The 26,415-nt window shown below is 44.6% G+C and overlaps 4 protein-coding genes across 6 annotated transcripts in view; 2 read left to right on the top strand and 2 right to left on the bottom strand.

Moving 5' to 3' along the window:
* The window catches only part of gstcd (glutathione S-transferase, C-terminal domain containing), a 44,989-nt gene extending 40,308 nt beyond the window's left edge, over positions 1-4,681 (bottom strand). For both annotated transcript variants that reach the window (XR_014596848.1, XM_084005654.1), the window contains exons 1-4: positions 4,585-4,681; positions 4,027-4,454; positions 2,779-3,237; positions 1,130-1,399 (exon numbers count right to left, since the gene is read on the bottom strand). Coding sequence is in view for 1 of the 2 variants with exons in the window: in XM_084005654.1 (XP_083861780.1) it covers positions 1,130-1,399; positions 2,779-3,237; positions 4,027-4,443 (1,146 nt within the window). In the remaining variant the exon portion in view is untranslated. The remainder of the gene's footprint in view (positions 1-1,129; positions 1,400-2,778; positions 3,238-4,026; positions 4,455-4,584) is intronic.
* A 262-nt stretch (positions 4,682-4,943) lies between these two features.
* On the top strand, positions 4,944-7,977 carry ints12 (integrator complex subunit 12). 2 transcript variants are annotated; one of them, XM_084006200.1, is made up of 7 exons: positions 4,944-5,068; positions 5,579-5,742; positions 5,857-6,018; positions 6,250-6,431; positions 6,602-6,761; positions 6,870-7,013; positions 7,298-7,977. In XM_084006200.1, exons 2-7 carry the CDS (start codon positions 5,587-5,589, stop codon positions 7,853-7,855), a joined length of 1,362 nt encoding a protein of 453 aa, XP_083862326.1. In that variant the 5' UTR covers positions 4,944-5,068; positions 5,579-5,586; the 3' UTR covers positions 7,856-7,977. The 2 variants fall into 2 exon arrangements, with proteins under 2 accessions (XP_083862326.1, XP_083862327.1); XM_084006201.1 differs by having other exon boundaries at positions 4,966-4,984.
* A 131-nt stretch (positions 7,978-8,108) lies between these two features.
* On the bottom strand, positions 8,109-19,094 carry arhgef38 (Rho guanine nucleotide exchange factor (GEF) 38). Its single transcript, XM_084006172.1, has 14 exons — positions 18,764-19,094; positions 14,821-15,005; positions 14,599-14,716; positions 14,353-14,500; positions 14,219-14,236; positions 13,883-14,082; positions 13,614-13,747; positions 13,421-13,525; positions 12,943-13,062; positions 11,805-12,179; positions 11,500-11,637; positions 10,838-11,039; positions 9,529-9,827; positions 8,109-8,727 (listed from the first exon to the last, which is right to left on the bottom strand). The coding sequence occupies exons 1-14, from the start codon at positions 18,978-18,980 to the stop codon at positions 8,545-8,547; spliced, it is 2,442 nt and encodes an 813-aa protein (XP_083862298.1). The 5' UTR covers positions 18,981-19,094; the 3' UTR covers positions 8,109-8,544.
* Positions 19,095-23,331: 4,237 nt separating this feature from the next.
* On the top strand, positions 23,332-26,255 carry ppa2 (inorganic pyrophosphatase 2). The gene is made up of 12 exons (XM_084005366.1): positions 23,332-23,586; positions 24,128-24,192; positions 24,289-24,333; positions 24,419-24,472; positions 24,604-24,723; positions 24,812-24,898; positions 25,022-25,148; positions 25,498-25,625; positions 25,770-25,855; positions 25,930-25,999; positions 26,088-26,127; positions 26,228-26,255. The coding sequence occupies exons 1-12, from the start codon at positions 23,397-23,399 to the stop codon at positions 26,248-26,250; spliced, it is 1,035 nt and encodes a 344-aa protein (XP_083861492.1). The 5' UTR covers positions 23,332-23,396; the 3' UTR covers positions 26,251-26,255.
* The last annotated feature ends 160 nt before the right edge of the window (positions 26,256-26,415 follow it).

Genomic DNA, 26,415 nt, shown 5'->3' with positions numbered 1-26,415 from the left:
ATGGCATGTTCTACATCCCATCCTGGCCACCCAGCCCACTCAGCCTCCTCCAGACTGTCCAAATACCGCTTTCCTCCCGTCCCGTCACTTAAAGACACACATTGCTAAAGACACTCAGCCAGCAGGAAATCACAGAAATGTCTTTGCTGAAAGGGCCGAGCCACAAGGCTAAGAGAACAATCTGAAAGCTTCGTGGTGTGAGGTTAGTCAAGGCTGAGGAGGCAGTCTTCTTTTGAACAGCTGGGTCTGCTTATCTCCTTCTGGGAATGCTAGCAGTGAAACTGGTGCAGGGGCAATATTGGGTATGCTGTAGAGCTAAGAATGCTATAAATTTCTGTGTGTGTGTGTGTGTGTGTGTGTGTGTGTGTGTGTGTGTGTGTGTGTGTGTGTGTGTGTGTGTGTGTGTGTGTGTGTGTGTGTGTGTCTTGCCAATGCTTCCTGGGGGAACTGCATTTAAAGAGCGAGGACACATTATGTTACTATCGTGTGCCGCCTTGTCTCTTTACACTAAGATTTTAAGCCATTACTATAAAGTACTTAGTCTGGCTATAAAACTTTGTTTTCCTTTGGACCGGACTCATTGTTTTTATTGCACCTGAAATGAGGATAAGCTGAATATGCATTGTCTGCAAGTGGCAACAGTAGCCATTGATAATACTGAATGGTGCATTATATTTCTAATGCACCGGGGGCCGTACAATACTGTTCATACAAACAGAGAACAGAATCTATTATTATTTTAAGGTGGCTCACTTTTTTTGTTAAGTTTGTCTCGAGTGATTAAAAGTATTTACGGGAAGAAAAAGCATCTTAAATCAGCCAACTTAAAATGTTAATTCTGTGACTGATAGCACTTAATGTTTAAACGCCGGCAAAAAAATTCAACAATTAAGGGAAGCTGCTAGAAGCTCAAACATTAACTTAGAGTAGTTGAAGGCGCAATCTGCTGAAAATGGCTGCATGAAATTACAGGGATAATAGTTAACAACCAGTTGGAGCGTTCAAACCACTTTATCTGCATTGTGAAGGGACAGTGGGAGAAAAGCTCCTCACATTTTAAAGTGCGACGTTTGACGACACAGAGAGGTGAAAAATGATGAGAAATAAGTAAGGAAATGTAATGATTTACTTTAAGTTTTGTCATTGTGGGTCTGGGGCCGCCGACAAAGGGAAGCTGCGTGGTCATCTCCTGGCCTTCTTCTTGCTCCAAGGTGCTCGCCGAGATGCCGTCTGCTGAAGGACTCGGGAGGCTGGAGCTGGGAACGGTGGGGATGGAGAGGCACATCCCACAGGCCTTTGCTGCCCGCAGGACCCCGGGTACCTCCTGAACACGGATGTACCAACGCAGCAGGTGGGGGAGCTGATGGAGCGTGCTCGCAGCGTGAGCTTGGAGGGAACACTGTTAAAGATAAATAAAAAAAAAAGAATGGAAAAGAGAAGGAGATATTGATTAAATGGCTCATCTCACGTCATCTCCTCGGGAGCAAGAGGTTAGGTTCCAGTAGAATTCACTCATCACACTCGTGGACGGATACACACTAAAGAGGGGGCCGGCAGGAAAAACATCAAAACAGCGTTGGCAGGTGGGGAGGGGAGAGACACAAACAGAGACGTGATCAGAGGCGCCGTGTCATTGTGTGTGACTGTGTGTGAAAGACAGAGGAAAGAGAAAGGGGCGCGGAGGGAGGGGAGATGGGGCGCTCGGTGGTACGACAAGAGGGCGGAGGTGGAAAGGACCCATCGCGGCCTCATGTGTATCGCTGGACTGTGATGGCTGTTAAGCGGAGACACGCTAGGCCGAGTGTGAAACTGGAAACCACTGGAGCACAGCTGACTACTAAAAGCCTCATTGTGAGGACTTCAGTTCATTCCCACAGTCGAGGAATAGTTGGAGGCGGTCGGCGGGTGAAATAGAGGTTGAGACCCACTTCACTGGCTGACAGCGCGGCGTTCCCGATCAATAACAATATACCGCTGAACTAAATGGACGTGGTACTCTCTCCCATCGCCATCTGCAGTTCCTTTAATTGCTGCTACCAAACTTGACTTGTAAAATATGCAATGGGTTTCGACGCGATGAATATTCAGTCGGCGAGCTTTTGAAGTCTGCTTTTAGGTTAAGAGTTTTAAGGTCAACATAACAACCTGCCGAGAGAGGGGAAAAGTGTTCCCAAAGGAAAGTCATTGAAATGCATTTCAACCCGCTGCATTTGAATGGAAGCCTCTCCCGCACACTGTTATCACTCTTTGCCAGGTGGCTCGAGACCACCTTTGAGAGCACAACCTGTGCCAAGTCTGATGCAGCGAGTCTTCTTAACTCAAGTTTCTGCCTGGACGGATCTGAAAGAAGCCGGTTGCTCCTTCCCCGCTCACCCAGACCCAGAGTGTCAAAACCATAAGTCATCCATAATATGACCAGTCGTCATAATAAAGACATCAAAAAAGCCATTACATGCATGTACGGCACCATCCGTATGAGATGACATCGCACTTAGGTCATGCGAGCTACATTTCATGTTGAGAGAAAGGCCCTGCATGGCTACACTCGACTGGGTATTCTGCTTACAGTAACTATTGTGAGGTTCACAGTGTGTCAATGCACTGGAAGTGTAAGGCTTATAGAGGAAATAAAGCCATAATAACATGAAATGAGCATTTGACATGTATTCATTGTTCCAAATGATGCGTTCACTTAGGGCAGTAATAAGAGCAGAATCCTTAGCCACAAAGATCCCTTAGTGAAAGTGTGAAGTGAATCATAAACTCCAAGGTCCTTACCAGGTACTGGTGGATGCACGGCAGCAGCACCACATCGGTCAGAGTGAAGTACAGTCCTTCAGCAAACACATGCTCCAGTGGAGGCAGGTCCGTGCTCTTCACTTTCCTGATCTCAGAGTTCTCTCTGGTGGCCAGAGTTGGAACTGAATCCACAGACAGCTTGGCCAGAGCCGCCCTGAGCTCGAGTCCGTCGCCGACCCGAGGGGACCGTCCGGGTTCGGGCCCGGGGCCTTGGTTCTGCTGGCCTTCGGGAGACTCGTTCCTTTCGTTCTGTCTCTGCTGCTGGAGTTTCTGTCTCCGTATCTTGTCATCGTTGTGGACCTTGACAGGCTCCGCTAGCCTTCGCTCCAGGGTGAGGATGGCGAGAGGCAGCTGCTGGTATTGATTGGTGGGATTTTTTAGGTGTTCTTCGACAGCAGAGGGGATGCCGATTTCACACAATCTGGTCCACTTGCTCACCTGAAGGGAGAAATTACAAGATTTTGACTAATTGACCAACATGCTCTGAGAGTCTTACTGTACGTTATTAGAGCAAAGTTAATTTGGACGAAATACTTTGCAAGACCATGAGAAAGAGGAGTTTATCCATTAAGCACTCAACATTTCATTAGCTAAGGAATTCAAAAGGTATTGGCTTTTTCATTTCATTTTAATTTGCATTGCATGATCAGCGTACCTGCAGTGCACTGGCACACTAGGTTGCATGAGCAATTATTCAGAATTAATTATACAGAAGTAAACCCTGTCTAAATTGCCCCTTTGATTAATTTACTCTTTCAGAATCAGTCTGACAAGTTTACAGTTATTTATCGGTTCATTTCAAGGAAATGATGGAACCCATAAAATTAAATGTTAGTGGTATTTTGTCTGGCTGACAGTGACATGAAAGCACAATGCCGCTATCTACCCCAAGTATGGATAATATCCTATCAAACCTGAGGCGGTGCGTTTCAATGACATAGTGGCGTGGAAGAGGAACACGTTGAAGTGAATTGTAAGGCATCAATATGTGTTCAATCTGGTTTCACAGCAGTGATGCTTTCGTTAAACTGACCCCAGAGTACAGTTAAAGGATCAAAACTGCTGCAACGGATAGAAATGCCAGAAGCCTGAATGCATAGTTCTTACAATTAACTTTACCACAAGGGTTGCTTAAGTTTCAACCTTTTAAAGCTGCAAACTCTAGGCACCCTGCAAGTAGGGGAAATTGTGAGACTATGGCTGGTGCGTCACGTCAGTTGCACTGACCTCAGCGCAGGCCTTCAGGCAGGTCTTCTTGAATCCCAGCAGAGCCAAGACATCATTCCTAGAGAGGTCAGCCTCCAAAGCCTTGTTGATGATGTGCCTCAGGACCACCGCCAGCCCTGCCCTGCAGAGACTCCCGGTCTCATCCAGAACAGCAGGGAGACGGCAGCCCCTCACCAACCGGGGCAGATCCTCCAACTGAATGTCAGACACATCCAACCCCTCTGGCAGCTGACTCCTCAGTGATCCGGAGCTGGCAGGCTTGGGGAAGACCAGGAACACTTTGAAAGCCTTGCACTCGCAGTAGGACAAGAGAAAGAGGGCGATGGAGGTGTGCAGCGGGAGACGCGGCTCCTCACGTTGGGAACACACTTCTAGGTAGAGGGAGAGGTGCTGTTGCTTTGCCTCGGTGTGCTTCATCGCAAATAGCACTGTGGAGTAAACACAGAGGGAGGTTAAAGGAGTCACGTGACTGTGGACATGTGTTCATGTGTCTTTTTTAAGTACGGCTGGAAGAACGTGTCCGGGTCGGCGCATGAAATGACATTAACAGTTACTTACGACAGCTTCAGTTGTATACACCGGCAATTTCAATAACACCACGTTGTTATGGTACACGTGACGCTTCCTGTTCCTCCTACTGCGCTGCTGCTTCTTCTTCTTCTTCTTTTTCCCTTCCTTGTGCTAAAGCTATCTTAGATCCACAGCGCCACCAGCGGTCTGCTGTCAAAACGGACAAAACCGTACTAATGGAAATATATAAAAACGCGACATGCATTTACATTACTTACAGTGTATACGTGGTATCTAATTATTAATTAAACATTGGACGCTGGGTTGTGTAGTTTTATTTTTAATACAAAACGATTTCAACATAAAGGTTCCGCGCCTGTAGATTCCGGACATATTTAATGGTTGCACGGGTACAAAGAAGAAGATTGCTCCCGGGCTGTCTTCTGAAGTACGAAGTATTGTTCAACCGTTAACGTTAAAAAACGACACTAGCGGCTAAAAAGGCAGGTTTTTAGCAGAAGCTGACTGTGAGGTAACGTAATCCAACTGAAAAAGATAAAGTTTTATAACTGATAGTTGACGGGAAAGGTAACTTTAGCTGCTGCGTTTCTGGTCCGGACTAAGAACGTCACAAGCAAATGGACTCATTGTTATGGTGTTTCTTTTGGGCAGGATATTTTAGTTTACCCGACACAGGTGTACATTTAGCTTTAGACCTGCATTGTCTTTCCTTCTCTTCATTTTTTACGGGCTCATTTCTCTCGATTTCTGCTTGTTTGTATTAGCACATCAGTGCAACCGTCCAAGTATAACAACAATGATTACATGAGACTTAATTTACCGGTACATATTTAATATGGAGGAAATATTTTCAGCTCGGTTAACACTGCAGTGTCTTTATGGCAGCTACAGCTTTTGCTTTGGTTTGTCTTTTCATATTTTAAAAACTCCTTTGTGTAACCTAGCTTGTCTTCCTTAGTTGTTGTATTTGATAAAGTTGTAATTGAAGCTCAACGAGCTGACGTTATTTTGTGATTCCCAGTTGAAGACATGGCTGGACCTGTCAGTCTGGAACTGGATCCCATCTTCCTCAAGGGACTGAGTTACTTACACTCCAAGAGCAAAGACTCGGCTGAGAAACTCAAAGCTTTACTCGATGAGTCCCTTTCAAGAGGAAGTGACTCGTCCTACCGTTCATTACAAAAAGTAAGACGTCCATCGTGTGTTGTTGATGATGCATCCTGAGTCTCTGCTATTGATTGGTTTGTAATTTATGAATGCCAAGTATTCTGTGTCATCGTTGTCATATCGTCTCCTCAGGATATAGAAGTGTCCAAGAGCTCTGTGTCCAAACTGAGCTTAAGTAAACAGGACTCCAAGTCCTCCTCGGGCTCCTCATCCTCCAGCAGCAGTAGTGGCAGCAGCAGCAAGTCCAGCTCGGAAAAAAGCAAGAAAGAGGCAGAGAAGAGACCTGCTGAGAAGGTACGGCATTAATGGATTTCTACTAACTTCTCCTAAATGAATTAAAAAGGCTACTCTGAGGCTACCTTGGCCATTGTTTTGCATTTCGTTTGCCAACGATGCTCCCGTGCTGTTTTGCTGCATGTGAACATGGGAAGTATTTGCAGCATAATTTGTGATGATTTTTACTTATGGCATTAATGTCAACATGCATTGTCCAAACGCACCTCTTCCTGTCTTCCTGACTAACAGGTCAGGGTTGAATTGGCTGAGGTGGACCCTCCGAAAAAGCCTCGTTTGGAGAAACCGGAGAATCGCGCTTCTCCAATTACTGTCCAGACGAGCAAAGACCTTCTGCCAAACATCAACGACTACGATGAGACCAACGCTGATGACTTTGCCATGGAAATGGGCCTGGCTTGTGTGGTTTGCAGGTACATCTTAATTAATGGCAAATAAACACAATGTAGGTTATTTTTCTGTATTAAATGAGCTTCTGGATGTTGCTTTGCATTCCAGTCTAATTATTGAGATGCATTCTACTTCATATTTTACCATGGGAAACTTGGGCACTAACCTGCAACGTGCATTTCCAATGCCTAAGACAAATGACGGTGTCCATGGGAAACCAGTTGGTCGAGTGCCAGGAGTGCCATAATCTGTACCACCAGGACTGTCACAAGCCCCAAGTGACGGACAAAGAAGTGAACGATCCACGGCTTGTGTGGTATTGTGCCCGCTGCACCAGGCAAATGAAGCGTATGGTGAGGAAAATAAATAACATCCCAGTATCTAATGTTTTTTTGTGCCACATCGTTGATTTTGTGACTAATCGAGTCATGTAATGGTTTCGACATTTGTTGGTCCACCAGGCCCAGAAACCTCCACAGAAGCCGTCCCCTGCATCTGCATCATCGGCGCCCGTCGTCAAAGACACACTGGTGAAAAAGGCCGAGCTTAAAGTCAAACCCGACACAACCAGCACCTTCCAAGCTTTCAAAAGAACAGAAGTGAAGGTATGAATGAACTAATCATGGCTGAATGCCACAATATGTGCTCCCTGGAATAGGCTTCAGTATCCCTGCGGTATTACTGGTAGCAGGTAACTGGACTCGCATTTATATAATAATAATTTATATATTATATAACGCCTCTCTAGTCCTCCGGCCACTCAGAATGCTTTTACACTTTCAAAACCTTAAAACACTCTTATTGCACGATGACAATGAAATATTAGGCTCTGTTGAGTTTGTGTTGCTCTGTGATGATTGTGGTAACAGTTTTATTTATTAAATTTTAGACGTCTACAACATCAGCCAATCCCACCAGCAGCAGCTCCTCCTCCTCAGGCAGCGGCCTTACAGGCTGGGCTGCAATCGGCGCCAAGACGTGCCCCCCTCTCCCTACCAGCTCCAAACTAAGTTCCTCAGGCACAAGTGGGAGTCACAAGACCTTGACAACTCCCTCTGGCCAGAAACCGGTTGGACTGTCTGGGCTGGCAGGAGCCAAGTCAGGACTCGGGAGTGCAAAGACACCTGGAAGTGGGAATGGGAACGGGAACGGCTCTAGCCAGGCGCCTCTAAAAGCTCCTCCACCGTTGACTCTGGGTAAGCAGCCACTGAACCGTTCATCGAGCGGTGAAAGCCAAGGCAAAGGGTCTGCTTCATCAGGGGCTGGCTCCCCGAGCGGCTCCCAGGCTAGTGGAGGAGGGAACGGAGGAGGCAATGGGAACAATGGGAATGGGTCAAAGGCTGCACCAGGGGACAAAGCACCAACCTCCCAAGAGTCCCAGCTCAACGCCATGAAACGGTTGCAACTGGTGAAGAAGAAAGCAGCGCAGAAGAAACTGAAGAAATGAGCAGAGGGAGTAGAAAATACAATAGTGTATTTTAGCAATTGTTTTGTCCTAACGAGGCTAACTGTCGAAAAACGTGTTACGTTCTATCAGCAAACGTCATTAAATCTCTTCCTGTAAACCAACAGCAGCAATCACTTTGTGCATGTAGTGTCCTCGAATGTGTATCGTTATATTCTGCGGGACAAAAGGAGAATGTGTTGTTGTTGATTTTAATTTATACATTTTTAATATTGAGGACGACATAAATTTCTTCATTTCACATAATATATATATACTTCATTTATGAATCAAGTTCACATACAAAATTTACTTTATGTATACATTTCTTCATTATCAATATAAATGCACCAAAACACTGAAGTTTTAAAAAAGTGCTCAGCACAGTGCCCTGTATTTCCTTCTATTATTCATGTTCATCACAGATTACTGGTCCAGTCCCATCGGTGAGCTTCCTGGTTAGGATCTTCTGAATGCAAAGCATATTCAACGTCGAACACTTTTGGTTTGAGACATGATAAGATCTGATGTTACAGAGCGCGTTTTTGACTTCCACAAAGTAGAAATGTGACTTGTTTTACAGTCGGGACTATTCCCATGATGCATTAGCTAGTTTGTTTGAAATGCCACCGGTTGTTGTTTTTTTGGTTTGGATTTCTGGATGTCCTATGCATAAATCTGAGTCCCTCTGTTTATGCATAGGACATCCTGCCAAGGTAGTTGGCAGGGACGTATCCCTTCTGACCATTAGCTTCGGCCAACCACCAATCCTTATTGCCGCCCAGGTCACAGAACTGAAGGATGCGGACGTGCTGGTACTCCTGCAAGGTCAGCTCCTGGTCACAGCGTGCTTGAAACGCGTACACGGCATAAAACTGGAAAGACACACAAATCACACGTAATCATCGTTACAGCAGCAGTTAAGTGTGTGAGGGAACATTAAACTAAACAAAGGTACAATTACAAACTGTTATATAGTAAAACAGCTCATCTTATTTGCACTGACATCATTGAATAATATTGAAGTTTATCCTCCATAAATCCAGAAGGTGGCACTGTTAGCTTTCCACACTGACGGCATGTTTTCCAGCAGTCTGGTTACGATCTACTGAGACACTCAACACCTTTACATTTTAAAACCAATAACAGTGTGGTGCTGTGATGCAAATCAGAGTCAGATTGGGAAGTCATAGCAGATGAATACATGACCGCCAGGACAGAGCCGTGTTGTGTTGAAGTGACAGCGCTGTCATCATTTAATGTCATCCAGCCACAGCTCTGTTTTACTGGCCCTCTGTAATAACAACCCTCATACTTTACAGGTGGAGTCTCATGTGTGAGGCTAGTTAAATTTGCATGGCTTGCTGAGCTATTATTTTATTATAATTATGAGGTTTATGTGATCTGTGGTTTGATGTCTTTCAGTTTTTTTGTTTGTTTAATTCCTGATGGTGATAGTTCATTTGGAAGTGCTATGCATTCATGCACATGGGCATGCCTGAGTGTATTCTGTCCGCCACTGCTGACCTTTGCAAAGGGCGTTCTTGACCTTCACTGTTGTCATAGTGACAACCAAACTGAGCAAATATAGTTTACCTGTCAACCTGACCTGTGCCATCCATATGGTGCAAGAACAGTTGGGGGGGGGGGGAATGCATGCAGGCTACCACACATACCTGCTGAGCCTCCGTGTCCAGCATGTCCTCCAGGTCTTCCGGGCTCTCTGGCTCCCCCTGCAGTCCAGAGAGGGTAGAACCGCTGTCGGTGGTGTTGAGGTTGAAGCTGCGCAGGCTGCTGCTGCCACTGCCTGACACGAACAGGCTAAGGTCGTCAAAGTCCTCGTCCACCATGGCAGGCGGCTGCTGCTGCTGCTGCTGCTGCTGCTGCTGTTCCTTGGCCATCTGGCCTGCCCGCTGGGACTCCCTCAGAGGGTTGTACTGCTTCAGGAATGTGGAGTAGACGTAGCCCTGTGGACCTAACAGTGACACAAAGGGGCAGTTTGAATTTTAAGGGGTTGGTGAAGCCAAATTGCAAAGAAAGATATTCGGAATAGCCAGTACATGCTTTTTAAGTGTTTAATAAGAATCACAATTTCATCCACATGGTATTAAGATGGAGATAAATCTCAGAGATGGACCACAAAACCTAGAAATAAAAAATACTACTAGTGTAGTTTACCTGAACTGACCCTTTACATCTCTAACAGCAAGGTAACATTCACAAGAGATGTTCCTTTATTAATCAAAAACGGTTTCATAAAAATAATCTCTGAAGGATAAATATGTGTTTAATATATGCGACTGCATTGGGTTCTATTGAGGCTGTGAACATTTGCTCACACAACCTTAAATCCATGTGAGTGAACTGAAGGATAAATGTGAGGCAAGCATATTCATGGTGTTGATGAACAACAACTTCCTGGGAATGCTTGTAATCCCCAGAGGAAAAGTCTCTGAATAATGCACTTCATACTGAGAGACACTCTTCTTTTTTTTTCCAGAGCCCATCAAACAGAACTTGTTATTGCCGAGGACCCAGAGGTGTGCAAGCGGCATTCTCTCCATGCTCGTTTCCGAATACCCATAGGGAGTGGCTTTGTACTCAAGGTAACGGTGCTTACAACATGCGGCGGTTTGTTCCAAACAAGACGCCGGCATCTCCGCTGCCTCTGTGAGATGTAGGGAGGAGATGGAGACAAGCTATGGAGTTGGCCCCGTCGTGAGGCAACCATCTCCAGAGGCAGGCAGAGGTACCACGGGAGCCCCTGGGACGGATTCCTGTGTGCTGACGCGTCAGCGGCAATAAGTTCGGTGTGTCTACACGGCCTTCGTAATCTAATAGACGCAGGTGTACAGAGGAGACCTAACCTTACCTGCACATCATCTGATGTGATAACTTAATTCTTACTAACAGAATGCGCCAAGAGCCACCGCTGCCCCCCATGGGTCTCTGCACACACACACACTCACACACACACACACTTGCCTCCAGTGTGAACGAGCCAGCGGCTGCTGCTGCCTGATGGGTCCGTGTCCTCCAGCAGGGCTACCAGCTCGCCCTCCAGCAGGCTGAGGTCCTGCTCCTGGCAGCCGTTGCACTTCCTCTTCAGCTGGTAGAGGCGGCTCGGCGGGTATTCAGCCCGCAGCCAGGAGCGCTGCTCCTCGGTCTGATGCTGCACCTCTGGCACCTGGAGGACGGCACAGGACAAAGACATGGTTTGTGTGGGCACATATAGGCTGAGGGGGCTCTAGGGAGAACGGAAGGTAGGAGAAATAGATCCAATGACACACCGTCATATATTGGTGTGTATGCATGTGTGTCTACACCTACACACATATAGACATATACATCTCAGGGGATTGATACCTGATGGAGCTTTGACTTGCCAAGTGTCTCATTTAATCACAGCCAGGAGCTGTTCTCTGTGTCAGCCTTTGATAAGACTTACAGCGGCTCATTTATTCCTTGGAATCGGTCCCGCACATTTAAAACGGCTATTCTTTCTTGAGGAAGAACATGTTGTTTTTTACCGTAGAGCCACAGTGAAGTCTACAAACCAGTGGACTAAATAGCACTGCGGGCTATAAAGTGCATTTCAAGTTTCAAGGTGTGAATCCATCCATTCTTGATGACTTCCACTTCCTCACCACTATTTTCTTGTCTCGTTGTCTCTCGAAGCTGACTTTTCGCTCCATTAACTTCTGCGCGTTGTCCTTGACGAAGGTCAGGTTGTTCAGCTCATCCATGATGCTGTTCTGCACTTCAGCAATGTTTGACAGTGGAGCCTGGAAATAAGACAAACACAACACATATTAGTCTCTAGATTAAGTGGACTATGAATTAATGAATGACTGTGTGTGTGTGTGTGTGTGTGTGTGTGTGTGTGTGTGTGTGTGTGTGTGTGTGTGTGTGTGTGTGTGTGTGTGGGTGTGTGTGTGTGTGGGCTCCTCACTGGTAGCTGCTGTATGGACGGTGCACGGAGGAGTATTTTGTCCATCAGCCCTCTGAGCAGCGCCACCAGACACACCACGCAGTTGGTCAGGATCGTATAGGCGGCCATGTTGAACCGCTGCAGCTCCTCCACCAGCAAGGCGTTGATGGCTTCGTAGTCCCTCTTGGCGGGACCAGACGGTTCGTCTGACGCCGGTGACGGAGAGGGAGAAGCGGTGGACGACGAGGAAGAGGGTGAAAAAGAAGAAGAGCGCTCCAGGCGGCTGCAGTGATCCAGCAATTTGTCGTAGCGCTTCTGGATGAGCTTCTGCGGAGCTGTGAACATGCCTTGCAGGGAGGTGATGGGGGTCAGGACCAAGCGCTCCATGCTGTGTTTCTGTAGCAGGAAGTCAACGAGGCGGGGAGAAGATGAATAGAGATATCCAGTACATGTAAACGGGTACCTTTTTTGCAGACTTCTGTGTGTTTTTATATGATTTTAGATGAAAAATGCCTTGTTTTTTTTTCAGAATGCAGCAGCATCTCCACAATTTCAATTTCCCCCAAGAGGAGACGGTAAAGTGAGCGTTTACATTGACCCTGAATACACAACAGAGCTGCTTGATCTGCATGCAGACAAACAAGAGGTAGCAATGTTTTCCAGCTCTCAGTGAGTCTTCAGCAGACATAACAGACTTATAATGGGTCATCCTAGACATAAAGTGGAAAAAGGAGGAAAATGCTGTTTCCTGATAGCATCTATCAGTTACAGCTGGCGTGATTTCATTACAGCAGGCACAATGGATCCCTTTTCATAGAAAATGACTCTGATTTTCTTCTTGGAGTACACAGGCCTTTGTGTCTACACTTATTCTGTAAAGCTCATTACAGCCTTTGGTTCGGGGCTGTGCTAAACCGCCGCGGCTACACAAAGAGTCTTATTCAAAGGTAAAGTTATCTCAGGGTTGACCACAGCGAGAGGAGGGCAGGAAGTGGAAGGTGGAGGGACCCAGTAGGAAGGTTAGAGGCATGCCAGAAGAGGATTAATATAATGCGCAGAAGACAGGTAGCTGTGGGCAAAGTGACAGATGACTCACAGTCGGAGGGTGAATGGGAGGTCATGCAGTCAAATATATATATATATAATTATTATATCTTACAAAGTGCTTATAAGGATCATTTCCATTTGTGTGCGAAGAGGCTATTTTGTGATTTTTGCTTGAATCCTTGACCATCTCCTCCATGTCCTGGACATTCTGAACAGCTACAGACACCATTTCCTGCAGAACAGACACCAAGAAAAAAAATATAGTAAGTTGACACAGACACACACACACACACACACATTGTAGTAGGGCATGCTAATATGTACCTACAGCTATGTGTTCCACATTGCTCTTTATTTTTATTTTTAGTTCATACTGCAGCTGCTTCTAATTCAGACGTACTATTTGTCAAACGTTGCAGCTTAAACTTTGACTCTCTAGCTCATATATCCGCATGCTTGTTTGCAAACTGCAAATGACTGAATACAGTAGGACCTCCTGGTATTTTTGGCATTCTGCATTTGACGTTTATGTATTGGGACGTGTTAAATCCTTTTCTGGCAGTATGTATTGGGGTTGGGATGCACAGTACCTGAGTATGTTGCAGGTAAAATTGAACATTCTTGGCCAGCAGCCTCACAGCCTTCTCCAGACTCCTGAACAGCTTCTCCTCTCTGTCAAACACTTCATCTCTCACCTGCAGACAGAAGAGGTTCAACATGGCGGTTTAAAAAAAACAATTATTCTATCATTCTTTTCACAGTTACACTCAGTGAGTATTTTACCTGTGGTTCGACTCCAGTGAGGATCTTGAGATAACCAGCGAACCTGTCCCCTTTCTTCCGGATGGAGTGGATGTTGAACTTGTGCAGTTTGCCCCTCAGTGTGCCTTCATCTTCCAGCCTCTTATACTTCATAACTGAGAATTATCAAGAACCACAATTCAAAGAACGGCACATCATTTACACCAGCTTTGTAAAAAAATAATCACACATTTCATTGATTGATTGATAAATAAACACCCTCGTGTGTGTCACTGTCAATGAAAAGTCACCTATATCTTTGCGTCGCTTGAACTCGTTGATGTTAACGTTGACGATCTTGGCAGCAGTGAGCGCCTCCTGCAGGGGGCGGCTGTCAGGGTGGTCTTCAGGCGTGGCATGCCACAGCTCCTTGAGGAGCAACGGGTACTTCATGATCCTCTGGACCGGTTTGATGAGCAGCGAACCCATGTCCAGCAAGTTGGGTTTCCCTCTGTGGAAATAAAAACATTTCACATTCACATGCATGACAGCAAAAAACATAACCAAATGAAATACAATAAGATCTACATTTAATATGGAATTCAACATATTCTTGTTGTTATTTAACATCCATTTTCATTACTCACTCTAGGTCGTAGATTTTCCTGTAATTACAACAAATAAAAACACAGTCACCAATCAGATTATACACAAATCTAATCTGTGGAATATCAGGAAAGTTGTCAATAATGAAACATATTAAGGGAGTGACTTGACTTACTTAAGAGCTAATATACAAGTGGTGAAATGTTGCTTTACTTCTTCTTCTTTCTCATAGGATTTGAGTGACATGTTGGCGTCGTCGTGATGGTAACAGTAAATCTTATACACATCTTCTAAAGCTGCCTTGGCCTGGATGAAGATTTCTCCTTCAAATAAAAAACGTGACATGAGATCTGTAGTCAAACACAAACCAGAGCACTAAAAGTCAAAAAAATAATTCAATTAGTCGTCAAACTGGCGTTACCTATGACGACCGCCTCGGGATCAGGTTCGGCCATCGCCTCGTGCAGTCTGTGAAGGAGCGCTGCAGATACCTCACACACCGTCTCCATGTTGGTAAACAGCCTGTCGACATCCACAACCTGACAAAGGAGAAGGTCATTCAATCTCGAAGGCAAATGAAACGATCAAAAGTCTTTTTAGAATGTTTGAAGTGACTCTACTGGGGGTCCTGAAAAGTATCTACCTGCAGATTTCGGAGCGGCTGGACCACCTCTCGGATGCACAGCTCCATGTCTGTGAGGAAGTCCTTTTCAGTCTGCACCAGCTCCTGGATGACCTTCGCCCTGCGGCTCATCTTCCTCACACGGACCTCCTCGGGGTCCAGTGCCGGAGAGGGGGGCGTGGACAGGTCGTGGGGGGTCATTTTCTCTGAGAGAGGATGACATTGTAAAATTGAGATGAAATGAGCAGTTCTCATGTACGGCAGCGTCTGGCCTTATAGTCATAGAGGTCATACAAGGACAAAGAAAAGAATGTTGTGAGCATTGTGCCATTAAAATGTGCAATTTCCTCCCAGAATGTATGCGTTTTGCCAACATTTCCAGCCATCTGTGTGCATTTCCTAAAAGTGCTGGTAAACAAGCTGCTCCTGTGGGCCGCGCACGCTTGGAAAAAAAAGAGCTACATCTCTTCTAACGCGCCCGCTTGACGTCTGCAGCAGCCATCAGTATTTCACGGTGATATAATTATTTGACTGGAGCACCAAAAGGCCTCACTTAACATGCCAGTCAGGCTCACTTTTCTTTTTTTTTATCGCGCCGCTGTCTAATCAGTCTGCGGCTGCACTGTGCTTTGCATGGCAGGCAGGCGCGAAGAGGGATGCTTCCTCGCCGCTTAATCGACGGCCACACACATCACTCGCTTGTCTGGGGGGAAGAGCAATGAAGAGAGAGAGAGAGCGAGAGAGAGAGAGAGAGAGAGGTGGAGGTAGGGAGGAAGGGAAACAGAGGGCTGCAAGGCTTGTGTCAGGTTACGGAAGTAATCGTGCCGCTGATGTAATGCTCCGTCGTGCTCAGGCATTCCATCTGCTCAGACTGGGAGGACCTACATATGCAAGGACACACACACACACAAATTCACACTGGCACACCGTCAGGCATACACCCACCTCATCTCCCCTCGTTTGACACACATATGCACATAAACTTGCACGACATTTGACTGAGGACCTCAATGTCTACTTTATTCTATAGGCATGTTAGCTTTCCGGGTGATAATTAGTGCAGTCACACCCTTTGTATTCACACTCGCTGTGATTATGAGTTTTATGAGTCAAAGATGAAGAGTAGGGGACGTCTGAGGACATTCTTCTTCTTATATTTCATTAATGTTTAAATTTCCCCCAAAATGTTTTATTCGATCCTGTTTTATTGAAGTTGCAAATGCGGTGGATGAAACCGCAGCATTGCAATGTGGGGAAGTAACACCGTACACGTTATATTCACACGTGGGCCGACTCCCGCAGACGTCTGATCAGATTCCGCCTGTAGAGCTGAATGATCACCTCTCTGAAAATCTCAGTGAAAACCGAACATTAGAAACTCTAGAAAGGTAATATTCATTTGAAAGAATGTGCTTTTGTGTGCTTTTATCTTGATACAGATTTCCTTTTAATACCTCATTCAAATGTCTGTCAGTGGGAGCTTATTTAACCTCCTCATAACTTTTCATCTCCTCAGAATGATTGCAGACGATGTAACAGCTGAAATAATAGTTTTAAGAAATCACAGCATTCTTCTGAATTCAGCTTCTTTGGCTATCACATACTCATGTTTGGTCAACGCACAATTAAACTGAACTGTGAAGTCATAACAGGCATCCTTCAGTATTTATCAACTCACTTGTCAATGTCTGACAACACTATAAGAAATAGCTGAGGTCATCTGTTGTATTAATGAAGCCTCTTAAATCTATTTGCATGCTTTACATTTTTCTTTAGCGTCAGATAAACTGTTGTACTGGTGGCGATGGTGTATTCAAAGTAAGAATAATTCATGTTTCAACAGTATTTCAGTGTGAAAAGAGACCCTACGGATCACTAAAAGCCTCACTCTGTGAGAAAAGTCCCCTTCATTTCAAAGGTGCAAGAATGCTGTTGAATTCTGTTGAATTCTGTTATTCATAACCAGCCTTGAAGAGATTCCTCCACACGGATACATTCAAAATGATACAAAATCTAAATCAGAACTATTGAGACCCAACAACAGAGCGAACACAATGCTGACTTCTCCTTTTGCCAGCATGTTTGGTGAGGTACGGTCGCTGGAGTTCCCATGAAAGTGGATACAGGGCTTTTCACAGTTCAGCCATTGAAAGGGATCCAACAGAATACAAGGCCGGGTGTATCACATATCGCATACTAGAAAAATGACACGGTTTGACTTTGCTACACGATTAAAAAAAAAAGTGCACAATGGGATTTTATCATTGAGAATACTGAGGATTTTTTTTGGATGAAGTATGCTTTGATGTCGAACTTTAATCATTAATTTTCCACTAAAAGGAAATTCTGACATTTATCTTTTTTTGGTATGTTACCATTTATTCTGACTATGAACAAAGTCCAGTCCTCATAGAATATAAACCCACATCAAAGCAACCTTCACCCTACATGCTCCTTCCCTTTCTGTGAATGCCGCTCTGGGTAAATCATTGTCGGAACTATTTCATTTAATTACTGTAAATACTCAGACGTAGTGATGTCATGTTGCCATGGCTCTGCGGCCCGACCAACCTGTCTGACGAGCAGACGCGTCCGACTGTCGAGCAGCGACTCACATGTTTCCTCTTTCGGTGAAGTCATCGTACTGTCAATATTTGCCATGGTAATTCCACTGTAAACATATGCAACGCTGCTCGTCAGGTGTGAGGCTACAGTCAAACACGGTGGGAGATTGGTTTACTGAAAACATCCCAGTGTGTGTGTGTTGTTTTTTTTTTTTGTTGACAACCCCATCTGCCATTATGCAGGTTGGTCAGGAAAACAGAAAGTGCAGAGGGAGTGGATAGGGTCTCTATTTCAGGTAAACAGAGCCGATGCTGATAAGGCAAATGTGTGTGTGTGTGTGTGTGTGTGTGTGTGTGTGTGTGTGTGTGTGTGTGTGTGTGTGTGTGTGTGTGTGTGTGTGTGTGTGTGTGTGTGTGTGTGTGTGTGTGTGTGTGTGTGTGTATCTTATCAGCACAACACCAAGTGAGAAGTGGGCTGTACTTTGCTATTTCTGACAAGGTGCCACTAGGCATCATGAGTGTTGGAAACCCAGGAAACAAGTGGCACAGGAAAGCCTGCATACTTGGCTAATCTTTGATAGTAACCCCTGCTGACACAGTCGTGTCAGTCATTTGGCCTGAAGTGCAGCATTCCCCGTCACTGACTGCACCGTAGGGACAGGTGAAGCCAGTTTGTGGAAATGCGCGTCATTAAAAAAAGACTATGTCATCAGTTGTGATGCGGCAACGTACAGCTGGATTAACAGTTTACTTTTATGGTTCTGCTCTGGTTCTTATGTCAATGTCAATGGTTTTGTGATGTAAAATCCAACGTGAACCAAACTACAAGACCGATGGTCCCAACTCTTTTGTTAAACTTCGTCGTGGTGAATGTTCTGTACATCCGTCTCCGCGCCGGTGTCTAAGGTCTTGTTTACGAGCCGGTCTAAAGCACTTGGAGAGCCACTCCTCTGTGCCTGAGTTTGGAGCCCGGTTTGCATATGTGGCTGCGTCCCTGTGGGAGTATCTGCTGCTCAACACATAGTAACACAACAGGCGCCCGGTATCTAGAGGAGGAACTCTGCTCGCTGTGCCTCGCTGACAAGTGAGCTGGAAAAACTGAACTAAAGCACGTTTCTGTGTCGCATCTGTATCTGCAAGTGGCCGTGGGTGTATCTGTATGTTTCTGTCAACTGGCTGTGAAAACAAATAGTCCACTAGTGTGTGTGTGTGTTGACTTTTTGCCCCCCATGCCATATATACTGCTCTGACAGTCCATCTAAAGTGGACATATTTGTCCATAAGTCCCATCAGCAAGTTTGCAAAGAGTTGAGAGAGTTTTCACACTGATTGTCGGCTCACATCTGTATCATTGTTGCCATAGTTTTGACCCCTCGGGAGGTCATTAGCCCGGCGTGTACCTTGAAGTTTGGCGCTGTACTCCGTCTTGTCGGACTGACTCCTCCTCACCAGCGTCCCCAGGTTGACATCCCCTTTGGCCGAGTCCTCGACCACAATAGTGTCCGTCTTCCTCCTCTCCAGGTAACGCAGGAACACGGGCCGGTTCCTCCTCTTTATCACCTTGTCCTTCTCCTTCTCCTTCTCCTTCTCGCCCACGCCGGCCCCGTTGGGATCCATGGCGAGGCCCGTCGGCTCCCTTTCAGAGAAAAGCAGGGGAAGAGAGAGATAGAGGGACAGGAAGAGGGAGGAAGAAACAGAGAGCCTGGGAAGTCCAACAGGTGTAGTGTTCACTGTGCACTTGCTGTCAGCTCTGCACAGGTGCTCTGGCTCCTCCCCCCCGTGTCTACCTGTCATGAGAGCTGGTGGCCACGCCTCCACACTGCTGTGCTATGCTTCCTCCCTCTCCTAGTACATTATGAACCATCCAGACCTCTGAGGTCATGTGGGACAGGTCTGTCCACAGTCTGAACATTAACAACTGAACAAACTAAAAACCCTCTCTGTTTGCTGCTGCCTTTTAATAAATCAAATAATTACTCATTTATTCTTGTATTTCATGCCTGTCTTTTTCTATTTTAGCTGGTTTTGTTTTTGTAATCACTTCTATGTTGCTGCTTTTTTTGTATTTAAATCTTTATGATGTGTTACTTTTGCTTCATCGCTGTTATATAAATACCACTGCCTTGCCCTTGGAGCATCATATTCCTCTAGAAGGCGTGAAGACAGAGCAATTAGCACCAGCTCCAGTCTTCATTTGCTTCTCCAAAAACGAAAATGTTGTCAAAATAACACGCGACACCTCACAGAGACGCTAACAATGTGGCAACTTTTGATGAGGAACTGTTTATGTAAGTGGTGCGTCACTGTTGTAAATCACACTTGTCAATACAGAGAGCTTAATATTTACATTTTAAGTGAATTCCAAACCAAGTCAGTTGAACATTTTATTTACTCTGTATTCTTTAACTGTGGGCGGGGAAAAGCAAATTAAACGAACCAAGAAAATGACACAGTAGGACCTGAAGCTTTGTGGTTTTTAGTAATATCAAGCAGCAATAACCCCATTTGAATAATGTTATAATACACTTCCTCCACCTTAAGTGTTTGTTTCTCTTTACAAAAAAAAGTATATTTCCAACACGTAGGCTGCCACAATGATTTCTGCTCATAGCAACCAGACACTGCCTTCCTCGCCAGAACAATGAGTGGATTAATTTCCTCACCAATGAACCGCAGCAGGTAATGAGCACTCCCATTGTGTTTTCAGATGGCCGTGCAGCGTGCTCGTACCACACCTGTTTAACTTCCATTAGACTGGATGCAAACATATGGCTCTCAGCTATATATCAACATAACGCTGTATATTTCTAGCACCATCACCCTCATCATCCGTGTGCATTTAAGGAAAACTATTCAACGGCGTTTGGTCGTCTTTTCTGTATGAACAAACACTTGTCTTCAAACATAGCAGACGTCAACGCAGTGTTAGGTAATCGAGTGGACTTGGTACACCATGCTGAACAATCACACTCTCTATGCAAACATGAAAGCCAGTCAACAATGGCGTCTCCTGTGCGCCGTCAGCGTGGCCATATTAATTGTTTTGCCCTGAAGGAGCTCATGTGACACCCTGTCACTCTGGGTGTGGCTTTCCTTGACCTGCAGAGAGAGAGAGAGAGAGAGAGGGAGGGAGGGAGGAAGAGAGGTGTACTCTCACACACACCTGAGAAGAAATGTGAGGCAGTGAAATCTAATATCGTCATTAATCTAACTGAGCACAGAATAGAATTCTGCTTTGAAATAACAACCTTTTTTTAAAAAACGATTATTTTCTCAATTCAATGTTTGATCTTCTAAAATGTCAGAAGTCCAAGCTGTGACCACAGTGATTGATCCTCGCCTGATAATTGAGTTAAATCAGTTCCCATTTAATTTTGTGCTCATTAACTAATCAGTCAATTGATTTTGATTGATTGTTTCCGCTGTACTTCAGATGACGTTACAACACGAGTCCACATGACGCGAGCAGTAAGAAAGAGATCGTTTTCATCGTAAGCTGCTTGCGTTTGTGATCATGACCACCAACGGTGAATGTTTTCAGCCAACAAACAAAGGAAAGCCTTTTATCGTGCCGAGAGACACAAATGCTAATGGGACCTATTTTTCAAAGTATGTTCGGTGAGAGAAAAATAACAAAGACAACCTTATTTTGTCAACAGCAGCCTGGCGAAGCACACACACACACACACACACACACACACACACAGACTTTTACCACTCAGGCAAAGATTTGTGGTTCAGCGATTCGTTTATGGGCACAGAACTTGAAGGAAGGAGCATTCTTCTTATCAGGCTCTCTATCCAGAAAATCAGTACAAAATTAAAACTGACCAAATACATTTTACATGTTAGCCGTCTATGAATCCAGTTTCACCTTGGCCACTAAGTTACCGTCTTAACTTAACTTAAAAAGTTAAATAAAACACATTGAATTAAAAGGATTTTGTTCTCTGCAGTCTTTGGCAAGAGCATCAAAGGCAAGCATGCACTTTAAGATTTTGATAAAGCAACGTTTTATGGCTGCAGATATGTATGAAATTTGTTTGAACAGAGACCAATCCATTCAACAGTAAAAGAGACGCTCTGAGGTCGCTGGGTGGGTGTTTGTTCATGACACAATGGATACATATGGACTTTGATCTCGTGCTGTGTGGTGGAGATTACCATTAACTTCACGTCATAAAAAAACAAAAAGCAGCGGGACATTAAAGCAAAGAACGACAGCGACATTTATGGTTCTCAAAATGGAGGCTACATATATTGAACATGGACAAACAGGCCTCTTCTACTCGTAGTAATTAGAACAATCCTAACCACAGAACATGTTTTCTTGTCTCTTAGCTGTGTGATGGAAATTGCTACAATAAATTGAAAATGAAAGACGTTTTAAATAAAAAAGCAAGAGTCATAAATAATTAAAGGAGACCACTTAAGAATATGTTAATTCTGTGGCTCTGTCTTCAAGCCAGAAACCAGAGAGACAAGTCTCAAACTTGTGAGGTCATCAAGTGTAAAGTCTGCTGCTCCAGAGACAATACATGGGGGAATGAGTTTGACTGTTTGTTTTCTTTTTTAAAACCCAAATGAGCTTTATAATGTTGTACTACATCTATAACATATTTCCCAATTCATTTTCTGTGGAGCAGACTTTATACCTGAAAACATCAGAAATTAGAGGTTTAACACTAGAGTTATGTAGACGATAAGAATAAAATATGAATTTTTAAAACGGGGTCCCCTTTAATGTCCCTCTCTCTGTGTCGGACATGCTTTAACTTTTAGACAATACTTTTTCCTTAAATAGGGAAGAGACATTATGTTCCCATTTATTGGACGAAATGTGACTTATCAGGTGAAAAAATGTGAATTTAATATGGAAAATATAATAGACTTCCGACTTTAAAACATACGTTGAACACTGGGTTCCCCGGGCCCCTTAATGCTGTTAGGCTCCATTAGGGCATGGAGGTCAGGGACCGCTAGCACCCTTGGGCCCCTCTGCACCAATAGTGCGAGAGTTCCAGGACCCATGAGCGCTTCAAGCATAAACTGACCACTTGGACCTCTGGCATGAAGTGTGAGGCTCCTATATGATTAGAGTGTGAGCTGAACCCTAGGGCCCATGGCCTCAGGGTGCTCACACTGTGTGTTGACCACACAGGGCCCCTCGGTGCATACATCCAGTGTAACACCTGGGGCCGTGTGCATTACCTCAATTGCACGGGCCCTAGGTTGTCTTGGGAGGGCCTGGGGTGAAGGTGTCTTGCAGCCATGAGCTTTCTAATTTCCCTGCACTGTCCCTAACAATTGGGAAGTAGTAAGTAATAGTAATTAAGTAATAGTAACGGGGGTCCCGTCCCAGTGCGAGGGGTCTGCGGTGAAGTTGGAAACCTTGCTCACCTGTCTTAAAACAGTCTGGTTTACCAGGCTTTGGGTGTGACTTTCTTTTAGCTGTGTCATCACTATTCATATCTATACAACTAACGTCTTTACTAGAGCACACAATTGTTTACACAAGCACATAGATCTAGCCTCTTCATTTTGCTCTCAAAGTGCACCAATCTGATACATCAGGGCCATTAACGGGCCCAGCATGCATCAAGGCATCCCACACAAAAAAAACAAAAAAGCAAAATTCAATAGGCATCGCAATTTACATTGCATATTCACAATCATCCAACAAAGATCTCCCTCCACCCCTACAACCTTTCCTCCAGCAGCAAACATTAAAATCCAACAGACTGATCACGATCAGAGGATTCATTTACCCGTGTGTAGTTTATGGTTATCTTTATTTTTGTTCCCTCCATCACTATTCCTCATTGATAAAATGTTTAGCCAGATTTGTCCCTCATTGCGTCTTCATTTTGTGATTTATAGAGCATAGAGAGTCTCAGACTGGAACTGCACTGTGAATGCTTTTATTTTGAAAACGCACGTCCGGAAGCTCCGGTTACACTGTGGCGGACTGATATCCTGGACGTGGCGGAGGTCGACGACGAGAAGCAGGAACTGAGGGCAGAGGTGTCTATAATGAGAACCCCGCTGCTGCGCTCTTCGCTCGGCTGCTTGGCGACAGTTTTCGGCTCATTTCCAGCTTCTCGACACAAACTCCTCACGCAAGCACCGGCGGTTCTTGGTCCGCTTTACTTCAGAAAAACGATGCACTGTCAAACGGAGGAGAGAGGACGCCCGCATTCTCCCGAGTACAGGATTTATTTTAGTAAGTTAACCGTCGCCTCCCGTGGGAGGAGCCGTGCGCGTCGCCCTGCTTTTCATGGTGAAGTGGGTTCAGGGGTACGGGGTCCGGTGTCGGATAGAAGGTTAACGTCTGGACTTAGAATTGCAAGCGCGTGGTTTTCCCGGCGTGAGGCACTACTACTTTAAAATGAAAAACACAAAGCGGTGTTACAGCTTCCGGTTTGGGCGGTCACGTGGGCAATATGTACACACACACACAACCCCTCAGTCGAAAAATTCAGCCACTCGCATCAGTTAGAAGTTGAACTTAAAAAATGCATGACACGGAAAATATAAAGTAAAAGTATGTGTGCATTATTCTACAACATAATACATGAAAAATGTAAATCTTAAATATGTTAATTATACATACTAGTGCATTATACCACAACAGTCCAAATAATAATGCTGAACGATTGGGTCGATTAAATTGCAATATAGTTTAAATGAATAAGAATATTATGTTAAATGTGCAGTATAAATAAATGCAGTATTCATTCGTTTTTTTGTTTGTTTTTTCTTAGAAAACTCTGAAGGAAAATACATTTCACCATTCCATGACATCTCACTTATAGCGGAGACAGAACAGGTAACTCTTTGATAGCAGAAGTTTCGTAATTCTGTCTCTCTATGAAACAATGTAAACATAGTATTCAAACTAGCGTTTTGCTGATTGTGTTGACAGGAAAACAGTGTGCCACCCAAAAAGCCCAAAAGGAATGAGAGTGAGGTATTGTCAAATTAAAATATTTTTTGTCAGTTTTGCCAGCTGAAATCTTCACCCCAGCAAAGACAGCTTTCTTCTGTACTTCCAGGTGCTGTATAACATGGTGGTGGAGGTACCTCGATGGTCAAATGCAAAAATGGAGGTAAGAAATCTGTAGATACAGTATTCACTTTAAAAAAAGAATTGATTTGGTTATTACAGTTCTACTACAACAGCTACTACTGCTTCCATAAGGACTGAAATAAGTACAAACATGCGCCTTCCTATTTTCAGATTGCAACTAAGGAACCGTTGAACCCGATCAAACAAGACGTAAAGAAGGGAAAGCTTCGGTATGTTGCCAACATATTTCCCCATAAAGGTTACATTTGGAATTATGGGGCGCTCCCACAGGTGAGGAAAATGCACAGTTATCTCTTATGTATCTAGTTAGTATCTTTGTGATTTCTGACATGTTTTTGAACTGTTTTTTGTTGTTAAGACATGGGAGGACCCAAACCACGCAGACAAAGAGACAAAGTGTTGTGGGGACAATGATCCCATTGACGTTTGTGAGATCGGTACCAAGGTAAGACTGCTTTTTGGGGGGGTGGGGGGGTTGGTTGAGTGTGTGTGTTTGGTTGTTTGGTTGTGTGATTGCTTCGTCTTCATCTGCTTCAAACACAAATGCTTTGTTTATTTGTAATTTCAGGTGTGCTTCCCGGGTCAGGTGATCCAAGTAAAAGTGCTCGGCATCCTGGCCATGATCGATGAGGGCGAAATGGACTGGAAGGTCATCGCTATTAATGCTGAGGACCCAGATGCCAAAAACCTGAATAGTGGGTGTTTTCCACGTATCGCATCAAACGGCTTGTTTTAAAGGGCCAGTGTGTAGCATATCAGAGGATCTATTGGCAGAAATGAAATATAATGTTCATCGCAATATTTTCAGTGTATCTGACTTCTGTTGCTCCTAAACTAGTGCGATGTGGTAAGGAATCGCGACTGAGCAAAGCAAACGGTATGATAACGGTTCTGCACTCGGCGGCTCTCGTTACAGTATTCAGTTTGCTGCAATTTGCAACCTCATGCCACCAAATTCTCCACACTGGTCCTTTAAAGTTGAGCTGAAACAGCATTTCAAGAGGATCTAGCTTCTGTGACTGAATGTGATTTTGTTTTTCTCAGGCATAGAGGATGTCCGCAATAGCCGGCCCGGTCATTTAGAGGCCACCGTCGACTGGTTTAGGAAATATAAGGTGCCTGATGGAAAGCCTGAGAACCAATTTGGATTCAATGGTCAATTCAAAGATAAGGTACTGAGACGCTTTGTGACACGAAACACATAGATAAGACATGACAGTTTGTGTACTGGGGGTTGGAGCGTATCATGGTCTCATTGGCTAAAAAAAAATGCTCAAATCGATTGCTCCGAAGAAATCAAATTTCCTCTTTTATAGGACTTTGCAGTTGAGATTATCAAGTCCACCCACGAGCACTGGAAGGCGCTGATGCAGAAGCAGACAAACAGCGGAGGGATTGAATGGTAACATAATATAATAAATATAATATAACGGACTGTGTGAGTGTCCTGAATACCATTTTTTTGGTTTTGATCAGCAAAAATATCTCCTGCTGCGAGAGCCCTTTCAAATGCAGCGCAGAGGAAGCCCGAGATGTGGTGGAATCGGTGAGAACTTCACTCGCTGCAAACAACAAAAACATATGAAAATGTTAGGGTTTGGTTTAATTGTCCTGTATAACGTTCGACACCACAGGCCCCTGCATTCGACAGCGCCCTTCCTGTATCTCCAGATTGTAAGTAAACAACGACTCAACCTGCACTAAATCAGGTTTATTTGAGGTATTACGTGTTTCAGTAATATTTGTATGTGAATCAAAATGTTCTCTCGTGCAGTGGACAAGTGGCATTTTGTCTGAAGCCCGAAAGACAGTATGGAGACCGGCGAGACCTCTTGAAGCAGTTTGAAGCAGCTGCATCTTTTGAATCCAGCTGCATGTATTTTTGGTAAGGAATCATTCTCAGCTGTATGAAGCGCCATCTGGTTATCGTCCAGTCATTTGTTGGAAAAAAAAAAGGAAATG

This window comes from Eutrigla gurnardus (assembly GCF_963514095.1).
Source record: "Eutrigla gurnardus genome assembly, chromosome: 3".
In the NCBI taxonomy this organism is placed as follows: Eukaryota; Metazoa; Chordata; class Actinopteri; order Perciformes; family Triglidae; genus Eutrigla; species Eutrigla gurnardus.
Note: the sequence above shows the minus strand (reverse complement) of the source record. Positions and strands in the feature narration are given on the sequence as shown.

What these genes read in the sequence shown, in the direction of transcription:
- ints12 (XM_084006200.1), top strand. Translation starts at nt 5,587, where the DNA reads ATGGCTGGACCTGTCAGTCTGGAACTGGATCCCATCTTCCTCAAGGGA. An exon ending in CCTACCGTTCATTACAAAAA is followed by an intron (nt 5,743 to 5,856) that starts GTAAGACGTCCA and finishes TCGTCTCCTCAG; the next exon opens with GATATAGAAGTGTCCAAGAG. An exon ending in CTGGCTTGTGTGGTTTGCAG is followed by an intron (nt 6,432 to 6,601) that starts GTACATCTTAAT and finishes CCAATGCCTAAG; the next exon opens with ACAAATGACGGTGTCCATGG.
- arhgef38 (XM_084006172.1), bottom strand. Translation starts at nt 18,980, where the DNA reads ATGGATCCCAACGGGGCCGGCGTGGGCGAGAAGGAGAAGGAGAAGGAG. An exon ending in TTTACCTGCAACATACTCAG is followed by an intron (nt 13,063 to 13,420) that starts GTACTGTGCATC and finishes TCTGTTCTGCAG; the next exon opens with GAAATGGTGTCTGTAGCTGT. An exon ending in ATGATCCTTATAAGCACTTT is followed by an intron (nt 12,180 to 12,942) that starts GTAAGATATAAT and finishes TTCCTGCTACAG; the next exon opens with AAACACAGCATGGAGCGCTT.
- ppa2 (XM_084005366.1), top strand. Translation starts at nt 23,397, where the DNA reads ATGAGAACCCCGCTGCTGCGCTCTTCGCTCGGCTGCTTGGCGACAGTT. An exon ending in CGAGTACAGGATTTATTTTA is followed by an intron (nt 23,587 to 24,127) that starts GTAAGTTAACCG and finishes GTTTTTTCTTAG; the next exon opens with AAAACTCTGAAGGAAAATAC. An exon ending in ATTATGGGGCGCTCCCACAG is followed by an intron (nt 24,724 to 24,811) that starts GTGAGGAAAATG and finishes TTTGTTGTTAAG; the next exon opens with ACATGGGAGGACCCAAACCA.